Here is a 12500-nt window from a genome sequence, read left to right on the forward strand (position 1 = left end):
TATAAAACTTGAAAGTAGGACACCTGCTTATGCCGCATTAGCTCACTGGCTTTTAGCCGCTGTGGGAGAGGTTCTCTCAGCTAGCAGATACCGGTTATGTAAAAACGTTACATGGTGGATTTATGGAGATTTGCACACACCACACAGACAGAGAATATGTGTAGAATGCCACGGTATGTCCAGAGGGGTTTAGGCTACAGTGACTACAGGATTTAGAGGGTTTTTATCTAACTCCCAGCAAAATGCCCCTTTCATGAAAACCTCACATATTTATGGTCTATATTTGTAGTCATTAAAGGTTAAAAAACAAACTTCTACACGTGAAAATAATTCAGTTATGATTCCTTAAAAACACTCTGACACTAAGACCTGCTGTGGCCTGGGATTTTCAAAACATTTCACCAAGTAGATGTAAACCAACATCAATAATTTCACGGCAATTGGTAGCGCTGCACCACACAATGCTTGACATTTGGGGGGAAGACTGTCCAGCTCTATCCCACAGAAAATACAGATAGATACAGATTCAACACTTCCACGAGGATGATGGAATGACCATCCTACCTGTTCACTTCACAAAAGAAGCATGACTTTGAATTATCACAGTCTTTTTTTTAATGAATAGCACTGCTTTTAGAAAACTTGGTCTCAAAGTTTACGTTTAAAATGAAAAGAAATACGAGTGAGGACAGATCTGAATTAAGGAAGGCCTGTGTTCCTCTGAAGGCCTGTGTTCCACTGAAGGTCTGTGTTCCTGGAACATGTTTTAGGATTTCCATAGTTTGTGTCGGTAACCTAGTAGTCTGCTAAGTGAGATGCCTTGGCCTTTCTGCTGTCTTTGTCTTTGCCAGAGACACTTTAACTTTGATGCATGAGTCATCATTTCTTTTGGCCCGACAAATCCTCTCTCGCTTTCGCTCTCGCTCTCTCTCTCTCTCTATCTCCCTCTCCTCCTCCTCGTCGTCTTCTCAGCCCCTCTGGAGGAGAGCACAGTGAGTCACTCTGTGGGTGGAGGCTGCCTCACTCCACTTATGAGGACTCGTGTTTCTACACACGGCTACTTAGGGAGCTTCATTTGGTTAAGAAGCAGGCGGAGAGAGACGGGGGGACCTGCTCTTGCCTGGCACCCCTAACCACCTCAGGCGGGGAGAGAAGCGTGTGCTTTTATTTAATGGGAATGTTTTAAGGGCTGTCCACTCTCCCCACTTTGGTTAATGCATCCTGGCCTTGATAAAGTATGGGGTGATTAGCATTGCAAACATTCGCTTGGTAATGGATTTGGCCCTTTTGGGAAATGTAGTTTTGCACTCTTTGTGTGGCAGAGAAATCTGCAACTGTTCCATCTTTCAATTTACCATTTTTTATTATTGCTCTTGTTATTCTCCATCTTTGGCACACACATACACACACACACACACACGCACTTTATCATAACTCACCGAAATCTACCAGCTTGACGCCTCCATGTGTGGTAAGGAGGATGTTGTTGCCCTTGACGTCACGGTGGATGGTCTTATTGATGTGTAAGTGTTTCAGGCCCTGTAGGGGTGAGAGCACACACACACACACACACACACACACACACACACACACACACACACACACACACCCTTCAGACAGCTCCTCGGAGGCCCATTGACTTGTGAAGATAAGTCCCTGTGAAAGTGCTTTGGGCGCTGGCGAAACGAAACTGGATGCACGCCTTATAGCTGAAGCCCATACCAATTACGCCTGTATTCACCGCCCAGCAGTATAGTCTTGTGTTTTATGTGTGTTTAAGTGTGTAACGGGAGCGTAGACAGTAAAGAGTCTGTTTAAAAGGGTCATTAAAGGCTTTGACTCAATAATACAGTCTCTTTGTCTGTCTGTGTGTGTGTGTGTGTGTGTGTGTGTGTGTGTGTGTGTGTGTGTGTGTGTGTGCGGTGTGTGTGTGTGTGTGTGTGTTTCTGTGTGTGTGTGTGTGTGTGTGTGCGGTGTGTGTGTGTTAGTGCGGTGTGTGTGTGTGTGTGTGTGTGTGTTTCTGTGTGTGTGTGTGTGGCTGGGGGGCGGGTATTTACCATGAGGGCCTCGTGTATGATGTAGGCAATTATGGGCTCGTCCATCCGGTCACCTCGCTTCAGCAGGCCCTTGGCCAAATCCGTCACGGAGCCGCCATTGCAGAGCTAGAGGCAGACAAAAGAGATGGGATGAATATGAGCCGGGGGGGGATTTCCTCCTCTGTTGTAGCTGAGTAACATCAGGCAAATTCACACACACACAATCTGAGACAAAAGGCACTGATAGGACACAGTCGTTTTTTTTTTTTTTTTTTTTTTCTCTTCCCCCGGAGATCTTGACAGAAGCCCCCTATTGTTGAGTCAGGGGAACCAGCTTTTGTTTCCAAATGATGACTCAAAGGGTGGCTTCAAAGCCCACCAGATGCTGAGATGGATGTCCCCGCATTCGATTCAATCCCTGGATATGGAAAATCTTATCTTTTCACACAGTCAGCGGTGGAGGTTAAAAAGAAAAATCATCCCCCGGGGAAAATTTTAATTCTCATGAGACGGATTTGCTGAGCTTTGATGTGACTTAAACTCTGACATCATTTAAGATGTGCAAATCTCTTCCCCCCCCACACACCCCCACCCTCACCAAAACAACTCCTCTGGTGCTATTTTTACAAATCTCTGCATTAGCTTACAAGATGAATGGATATGTGGATATGGATAATATGTTCTATCTACACTTTGCCTGCTTCTTTGTTTTCCGACCCACACTAAATGTAGAAAAACACTACCACAAACAGTAACAGCAACACAGACATGGCAAAGGAACTCAGGTGTGTGTGACTGTAACTAGTTTGGTGTGCTTTTTCAGTGGCAAGGGGAAGCGTAGTGCATTCTGTCCCTCTAATCATGGCTGCCAGGCTGCCAGCATCTTTCTGAGGTGAAGCACAGCTCTTTTGTCCTCTGCTAAGCCCTCTCCAAATTACACTAAATTGTCTTGTGCGTTGCCATGGCAACATCCACACCCCCCTATTTTGTGTCCGCCTGATTCTGACCCCACAAAGAAAATGAACTGAATTGCCCCCACCTCCCCCGAACTCCCCCCAAAATTAGATGCGGTGGGTGGAGAGAGCAGTCAATAACAAAGGTAAGATCTGAAAGTAAAAGAAAGTGTCACTTCTAGTGTAAACATGTCTGTTTTTCTTCTCCATCTCTCCCTCTCTCTCTCTCTCTATTTACCCTTTCTCTCTCTCATTTCTGTCTGCAACAAAACAGCCAAGTAAGACAGACTAGCAGAGACGGAAGGATTCATGTGTTTAGTTTTCTTCATCTGAGACACTTTACCTCTATAAAACTACAGCAGTTTTTTTATTTGGCACTAATTTGGTGTTTTTAGGGGGAACCTTTCCATTTGCCTAATTGTGCATGGCACCAGAAAGGAGAACTGCACGTCTCCCCCGTGAGAGAGAGAGAGAGAGAGAGAGAGAGAGAGAGAAAAAGAGAGAAAGAGAGAGAGAGAGAGAAGGAACAGGGTGAGACTGGCGGGTGCAGTGATGTACGCTTTGAGAATCAAATTGGTATCCTGTCGAGATCTCTCTAAAACACGCTTTACACTACATCGCGCCAAAGAAAACAATTTGTAAACACAACAGAAAAACAAACAAAATGGCTGCATCTCATCAGCCATCCTTCACGCCAACCATGTCAAATCTTCATTAAACCAAGCTAAGTGTAGTACAAGGTGATTTGAGTAATTAAGGTGGCAAGGTAGTTGCATCAGAATTAGGGCTGAAACGTTAACATAAATGGGAATTTGCATACATGATATTTAGGGGGGGTGGGGTTCTTGTCAAGTATTCCCAAAGATGCCAGGCCCAATTCTGGTGGTTGATTAGCATTCTACCCTACGGGTCGTACGCCACTGTAAAAGTTGTTTCTGCCTTCCCCCTGTCTGGGCCGTTTACAGCCGTTAATTGAGCTAACCACAGGGAGCAGTAAATTGCCTGTTCCACTTACAGCTGACACGGCTCGCTTTCAGAAGGGTAACACGTGATTGGAGCATTTTCTCGATTCTCCAGACGGGCCTGTGTCTGTGTGGCCAAGTATTTGGGTAATTTGGTGTGTAATTTCAGTGCTCTTTTCATCACGTTGTTGCATTAAACGGCCTGTGAACGATATTTCACCTATTTTTCGTTTAATTGTTCTGATATAATGATCACAAGCACAAGGTGAGGAAATGAGCAAACACGAGGTTGGAGGAGATAAGACAGTGGGAATTGGATCACAATGCCACATGCTTCATCAGGGAGTTACACTTAATACTTGAGTTCTAGCTGGCAACCGCAGGGCAGCATAAAGCAGTCTAACAAACTAGAACCTACACAGAGAAACACACACACACACACACACACACACACACACACACAGACAGAGGTTATGGAGCATGATAAATCTGCAAATTTGTCCATCTAAACCAGGCCCACTGCCCATGAATTCTGGAAAGAATGCGGTGGCATTTGCTGTCAAAGCTCACATCAGTCTCCAGCTCACCTGTCATCATTAAGTTACAGTGCTGACAGGAGAACAGAGATCGAGCGAGAGAGAGAGAGAGAGAGAAAGTGAGAGATGAGGAGAGATGCTCAGGTTCAAAAACAAGAGCCACAGCTCCAGTGCCTCAGCATTAGTCAAAGTCAGAGTCAAGGCTCTTAAACACATAGGAGGGAAAGCCTCTGACATCACCATTAATTACATTCAAGAGCGATTGTGAATGTGCTGCTGGACACACACGTGTATAAAAGCATTCAGGTGAGTTTGTGAATGTGCTGCTAGACACACACGTGTATAAAAGCATTCAGGAGAGTTTGTGAATGTGCTACTGGACACACACGCGTAAAAAGGCGTTCAGGAGAGTTTGTGAATGTGCTGCTGGACACACGCGTGTATAAAAGCGTTCTCGAGAGTTTGTGAATGTGCTGCTGGACACACACGTGTATAAAAGCGTTCAGGAGAGTTTGTGAATGTGCAGCTGGACACACACGTGTATAAAAGCGTTCAGGAGAGTTTGTGAATGTGCAGCTGGACACACACGTGTATAAAAGCGTTCAGGAGAGTTTGTGAATGTGCAGCTGGACAAAAAAAGCAGAAGAGCTGCAGGAGTGGTAGAGCTCACTTGTTTTACCCTCACCCTCACCCTCACTACAGGGCAGACTGTGAGTGGTCCGCAGGGTGCAGTTGCCCTGACCGGGGCATGTATGTGCGGGTGGTGTGTGACCGGGGCATGTATGTGCGGGTGGTGTGTGACCGGGGCATGTATGTGCGGGTGGTGTGTGTCCGGGGCATGTATGTGCGGTTGGTGTGTGTCCGGGGCATGTGAAGCTTGGCAGCGCCGCCACTGCTGCGGAGTTCTCGTCAGTGATGCGCGAGTGCCAGGCTTAAGTCCCAGCTGTCCCCATCGCCTCGGCGCAGCGCCCCAGCCGGTGCCAGGAGGAGATTTGGTGGCGATTCAGAGGAGCTCCTGACATCATTCAAATGGCGGTTCGGTTATTTCTGCTACTCTTGCTCAACTCCAGCTGAAGTAGTAGCATGCAGCAGGAAGTTGTAAGTTTGTGTATTTTTTTTGTGTGTAAGTATGCAAGTGTGTGTGTGTGTGTGTGTGTGTGTGTGTGCGGGGGTGGGGGATGGGTGGGTGTGTGTACCCATTGACACCGAGTCTGACAAAACTTCCGCATGCATCTGGCCCAAAACGAGAGACAACGAGAGACAGCGGGAGATGAGGCCCATTCACGAGTATTTTCTGAGTTGATCAGAGTGACGAAACGAATGCAAATTCGTTCGTGGGTTTCGTACTGTTCCTGCTCACATGCTGTAGAAGCACGAGTGTGTTCCTGTGTGCCTGGCGAGCACGTGCGCACCCGAGAATGGCACTCCTTTCAATCTCTCGGTGAGATGGGCTTATATCCAGACATTCACGCTCATCAACCCCGATTAGCTCCCGGAGACGTGGCGTGCCGCCGCTAATGTCAGCCCACGACACGGCATCAACATAATTCCTCACATACACTCAGAAGAGAGAGACTGAGTGCTGTTCCCTCTCTCTCTCTCTTTCTCTTTTTCTTTCTCTCTCCCCTTATTATGCATTACTCTATGTATGTCACTCACTCACTCACTCACTCACTCACTCACTCACTCACTCACTCACTCACTCACTCACTCACTCACTCACTCACTCACTCACTCACTCACTCACTCACTCACTCACTCACTCACTGTCTCTCAATCTCTCGAGTCTTTTTCTTTTATTTTTGTACCTCTTTCCTTATGTCTTTCTCATTTCTCTCTGTTCTCACTCTCTCCCTCTACTCCCCTCCCCCCCCCCCCCCCACACACCCCCCCCCCTCTCAGCTTTTTGCCTCACAGGCTCTCCAAGCCCTATTTCCAAGCAGGAGAAGCACTCAGTCCGCAGTCACGACTCTCAGGACTGCTGCTGGGATCCATCTGCGACGAGCCTTCAACAAGGCTTTTGCAAAAAAAACGAACTTCAAAAGGGGGGCAACCAATACGTCAATACGTTTGTTCAACAACACTATCATCAAGGTTGGGTAGCAAATTACCACCGAAATATACTCCCACTTCCAGGGTAACTAAACATGGTCTTCCAGTGATGATTCTAGTTGGCCAGGCGGACATGGAGTTCCTCTGCCTTGAAGGAGACCTGAAGATCAAAGAGCGTCTGATCACAGGGGCGCTGACATGAAGGGCCACTTAGTGTCTGTGGTCTATCCGGTGCCCATACATTTGCATAGCTTATTTCCCAGGTGCAGTACAGGAGCTTGTTGTAGTTGAGTGACACCAGACAAAGATGGACGCACGCTCCATCCATACATCCATTGAATAGCGTACTTTCTCTGGTTAAGTTAAGATGGGGTGGCACTTGAAATCAAATTGATTGCAGTTGGCTGTTGTGGTTTGGCCGGATATCTAATCACACATCCTCTCAATTTGTGTTGTTTTGTGTGTGTTTGTGTTTGTGCTGCTGTCTATAAATGACTACATGTCTGATGGTGTGTTTGTTTGCATATGTGTGTGTGTGTGTGTGTGTTTGTGTGTGTTTGTGTCTGTGCTGCTGTCTATAAATGACTACATGTCTGATGGTGTGTCTGTTTGCATGTGTGTGTGTGTGTGAGTTTGTGTCTGTGTGTGTGTGTGTTTGTGTGAGTTTGTGTCTGTGCTGCCTATAAATGACTACATGTCTGATGGTGTCTGTTTGCATGTTTGCATGTGTGTGTGCGTGTGTGCGTGTGCATGTGTGTGTGCGTGTGTGTGTGTGTGTGTGTGCGTGTGTGTGTGTGTGTGTGTGCGTGCGTGTGTGTGCGTGTGTGTGCGTGTGTGTGCGTGTGTGTGTGTGTGGCCCTGTCTGATAGTGTGTTACACAGACTCCTTAGAGGTAGCCGCTCCCTTTGTCTGGGTGACCTTATCATTTACACTCCGATGGTGCGAGAGGTGTCTGCTTTCTCCAGACATTCAATGAAAAGCCTTGACAAACAATGGCATTTTAAACCTCATTGTCAATTAATGATAGCACAACTGAGACGGCCCGTCCTAAGAAGCACACCGGGCCGCCTCTCGCAAGAGACACCAGGGCAGGGGATACAGGCCAACAACAGGGAAGTATGACAGAGATCAGAAAATGTTCAATGGAAGAGTCTGAAAATGTATGCCACTGTAGGCATGTGCAATGTAATGTCACTATAGGTTGCGGTGTCAGGTTTAAAATAACACAAAGAGAAGATTTGACTCACTGCTTAATAGTTTCATTGGGCCTTATTATTACATGTATTTGTTGAATAATGAACAAGTTAGGTTAAAATTCACTCAAGTTACCTCAGGACTCCGGTATTGTATAAAAGTATATTTACTTAACAACAACAAGCTTGTCTGGCTCACCCACGTTCTGGCAGGCCAGAGAGAGGCACAGGCCCTCTCTCAGAGAGAGACTGCAGCAGACGAGAGAGAACCAAAATAAAACACATCTCTCAAGGTTTATAGAGAAAAAGTAAGTGTTCTCTGACGCCAAACTCAGCAGGGATAACAACTTGGTGGGTCTCTGACGTCCGAGGTCATCTTACTATGCTTTTTGCAAAGTAAAGCATCAGCAAGGCAGAAAAGAAGGACTACTAGTTCTTCTTATCAGCCCTTACTTACACACACACGGAAGGTACACTTGTAAGCACATACTAAGAGTTAGAACCATCAGCACTTAAGAATCAAATATATATATACAGAAAAGTCATTTTTCTGCAAACAAAGGCATATGATTAACACACATACTTGATTAAAGTCTCATATTTCCATATCATTATGTTTTTCATTAGTCCTAAATGATTCACTTAAGAATAGCTGAGCACATCTGTCTCTTCAGGATATCATGTTCTGTGCAGCCCAAAACATTTTTTTTTGCTTCTGTAATAAAACCAGATTGGATGACAAAAGCCCTTCTGCGTGACGAGGTGGTATGTTTGACCCTCTGGCGTGAGAGAGGACACAGGTAGGGCCGTAAACAGGGAATTGATTTCCGTGAAGTGGCACTGAATCCCAATTAATCTGTGAGTTCATTGTCGGAGTTGACAAAGCAAAACTGTGACCTGACGGAATAGATCGAGGAGAGAGATTTCAGCAGTTCATTACTCAAACGCTAAAAACAAAAGCATCCACCGCTGAATGAAGGTGTCAGGTCATACGACAATCAAGAGGTGATATTTCATACAACCAGCTTAATAATACATGCCCACTATTCAATGAATGAACTTCACCAGAGGTGAGGCATGTGATTTTTAAACAGGATCTTCAATATGATAAAGATTTGTGTCTGTGGTCTGGCAGTGCAATAACACATGGAACATGCCTTACATTCAGTCTCTCAGCACGCAAAGGCAGCATTAAGCTCAGGTTTAGTACATAATATTATAAAACCTCACATAAATAATCAATAAAAAATTGATCCATATAAGAAAAGCCGACAAATGCTATGACAAGTTGTGATGGTCTACTGACACATATTGTGATGGGGTACGTTTTTCCCCATCTTTGTGATATACTATTGTGATGTATATTCATCTATACTAGCCCTGTCTTCCTCTCAGCAGATGAAAAATAAGCAGAGGCTGTAACAAGCTGGTAAAACAACTACACACCATTTTCATCTGTGGAAAGGCAGAAAAATACTGGCCTTTTAATAAAACACAGTATTTATGATAGGCTGCAATATTAATTAGTAAAACTAATGGGCCATGGATGCATGCAAAAGGCCATTAGTTTCTCTAAAAGACCAATAGCTCAATAAGTTAAAAGTAAGATAAATATATGGCTACAATAAGAGCCGGATGAGCGCTCTTATTGGTTAGATGCACAATAATTAAACTGAAACTCACTTTTTGTGGACCCACTTACAGCGGACCAGGACTGGTTTTTGAACCCTAATTGGGCTCTTTGATTGGTTAGATGCACAATAATTAAACTGAAACTCACTTTTTGTGGACCCACTTACAGCGGACAAGGACTGGTTTTTGAACCCTAATTGGGCTCTTTGATTGGTTACATGCACAATAATTAAACTGAAACTCACTTTTTGTGGACCCACTTACAGCAGACCAGGACTGGTTTTTGAACCCTAATTGGGCTCTTTGATTGGTTCTTGTTGAGGATGGTCGCTGTGGACGTGAACACAATGGAGATACTTAAAGGGCAGTGGCTGAGGAGGAGGCAGATGAAAGCCTCGTCCCCGCTCCCCTCAGAGCTGTGATTATAAACAAGAGCCCAAAAGGAGAAGAGCGGGGGGGGGCAGTCTGTGCCAGGGCTGATGAGAGGAGTGTGTGTGTGTGTGTGTGTGTGTGTGTGTGTCTGTGTGTGTGTGTGTGTGTGTGTGTGTGTGTGTGTATGTGTGTGTTACGGCTGGGAACCATAACATAAAGGAGGGACACGTAACAGTGTGTGTGTGTGTGTGTGTGTGTGTGTGTGTGTGTGTGATCGCAATTTACAGAAGTCGCCTTGATAATCAGAGGTGGAGCAGCCTGTAGGAAGCCTTCCTCTGATCTTTCTTACAAAATCATATCTAAAGTATATATCTATATATATAACACAAAGAAAAAGAAGAAGATGAAATAAACTCAAAATTACAGTTCAGAGGGATGGACAGGAACCACGGCAATTAACTGCTCCCTCTGGCTCTCCTTCAGCCCCTCTGCACTCTGGACCTCACTGGACCCTCTAAAGCCCAAAAGGCAGCAGTGGAGTTAGTGGGGTGGAGGGGTGCTGCTGGTGTGGTGGAGGTGTGGAGTTAGTGGGGTGGAGAGGTGGATGGGTGGATGGGTGCTGTTGATGGGGTGGAGGTGTGTTGTGGTGGAGGGGTGGATGGGTTGTGGTGGAGGGGTGGAGGGATGGAGGTGTGTTGTGGTGGAGGGGTGGATGGGTTGTGGTGGAGGGGTGGAGGGGTGGAGGGATGGAGGGGTTGTGGTGGAGGGGTGGATGGGTTGGGGTGGAGGGGTGGATGGGTTGGGGTGGAGGGGTGGATGGGTTGGGGTGGAGGGGTGGAGGGATGGAGGTGTGTTGTGGTGGAGGGGTGGATGGGTTGTGGTGGAGGGGTGGAGGGGTGGAGGGGTGGAGGGATGGAGGGGTTGTGGTGGAGGGGTGGAGGGGAGGTTGGGTTGTGGTGGAGGGGTGGATGGGTTGGGGTGGAGGGGTGGAGGGGAGGTTGGGTTGTGGTGGAGGGGTGGGTGTGTTGTGGTGGAGGGGTGGATGGGTTGGGGTGGAGGGGTGGAGGGGTGGAGGGGTGGAGGGGAGGTTGGGTTGTGGTGGAGGGGTGGAGGGGTGGATGGGTTGTGGTGGAGGGGTGTTGTGGTGGAGGGGTGGAGGGGTGGATGGGTTGTGGTGGAGGGGTGGGTGTGTTGTGGTGGAGGGGTGGAGGGGTGGATGGGTTGTGGTGGAGGGGTGTTGTGGTGGAGGGGTGGAGGGGTGGATGGGTTGTGGTGGAGGGGAGGTTGGGTTGTGGTGGAGGGGTGGGTGTGTTGTGGTGGAGGGGTGGAGGGGTGGATGGGTGCTGTTGGTGGGGTGGAGGTGTGTTGTGGTGGAGGGGTGGAGGGGTGGAGGGGTGGATGGGTTGTGGTGGAGGGGTGGAGGGGAGGATGGGTTGTGGTGGAGGGGTGGAGGGGTGGAGGGGTGGATGGGTTGTGGTGGAGGGGTGGAGGGGAGGATGGGTTGTGGTGGAGGGGTGGAGGGGTGGAGGGGTGGATGGGTTGTGGTGGAGGGGTGGAGGGGAGGATGGGTTGTGTTGTTTGCTGCTCCCCCGGCCCAGGGATTAGCTCAGCATTTGGGCTGCTGACTGGGGAGTTTTGCATGAGGAGTGGGGAGTATGCGTTGGGAGAGAGGGAGGGAGAATTTGCAAAAACAAATGAGAAACGGCAAAGGAAACGTGCCACACATAAAGGCTTAGCTGCCCGAGCGCTCCCACTCACTCTGGGAAAAGCACTTCAAGAGCCTTTACACGGGGGTTATTGTGCGCCCCGGAAGTGCAGGGAAGGGATCAGGAAAATAGTCTGACTCATTTATGTCTGACTCACTTATGGCATACATTCACTGGAGAGAAAATGTGTGCTTTATAATTAGATTTAGGCTTGGCTTGGACATGAAAGTGTATCAACAAACACACACGTACACACACACACACGTGTACACACACACACACACACACACACACACACACACACACACACACACACACACACACACACACACACACACACACACATTTTGTTTAGATTTTGCTGAGGTCTTTTGGCTGCCGTACTCCTGACACATTCAAGAGGTCACTGTTGATGAACAAGCCAAGAGAAAACCTCTTCCCACCACTCTGGGCCCAACCAACACGCTGCTCTGACACTGATTGACCTCCAGCACTCTGCTGTCAAGCACCTGACATTTCAGAGCGCTCGCCAGGGGAACATGAGGGGACAAGGACCTGGGGGTAACGCTGCCTTCTTACCGCGTCTGAAAGAAAGAGCTGTTACCCTTGAACTTTATGGCTCAAATACCACCACTTTAAATGCAAAGTGTGCCCCATGCTTTTTGTTTCATAGATGGAAAAGCAATGAAATCAATGCCAGAGTGAGTCTGATATTTTTTTAAATCTGTATTCAAGCTTTCCTTTTCAGTACATTTGAGGTCAAGTCAGGACTGATGGCTGTGCGAGGGAGCAAAATTTTCACATCTGGATTGGACTGACTGCACTGAAGCAGTTTGTTGCTATCCGTATACAATTAGAGCTAACCTCTACGAACCGCAGTTCTTTTACAATGCAATGGGCCAAATGTCACACATTAGAATGCGTCATGTATTAGTCATATTTCATGTATTAGTCATATTTCCATATCACAACGCTAAACTCACCTGAAGGTCATTCATTCTAATCAGGCACAAACAGAATAAAATTCCCTTTTTTTTAATTCATGCGTTTATTATTAT

The 12500-nt window shown here is 47.0% G+C and overlaps 1 protein-coding gene across 1 annotated transcript in view; it reads right to left on the minus strand.

Annotated features, from left to right (window-relative positions):
* LOC308378296 (myosin-IIIa-like) overlaps positions 1-12500 on the minus strand; it is a gene marked incomplete at both ends in the record, with an annotated part of 28170 nt that overhangs the window by 7577 nt on the left and 8093 nt on the right. The window contains 2 exons of the mRNA XM_080855157.1: positions 1440-1539; positions 2058-2162. Coding sequence (XP_080711283.1) covers positions 1440-1539; positions 2058-2162 — 205 coding nt within the window. The remainder of the gene's footprint in view (positions 1-1439; positions 1540-2057; positions 2163-12500) is intronic.

Source organism: Sprattus sprattus (assembly GCF_963457725.1).
Source record: "Sprattus sprattus genome assembly, chromosome: 17".
NCBI classification, from domain to species: domain Eukaryota; kingdom Metazoa; phylum Chordata; class Actinopteri; order Clupeiformes; family Clupeidae; genus Sprattus; species Sprattus sprattus.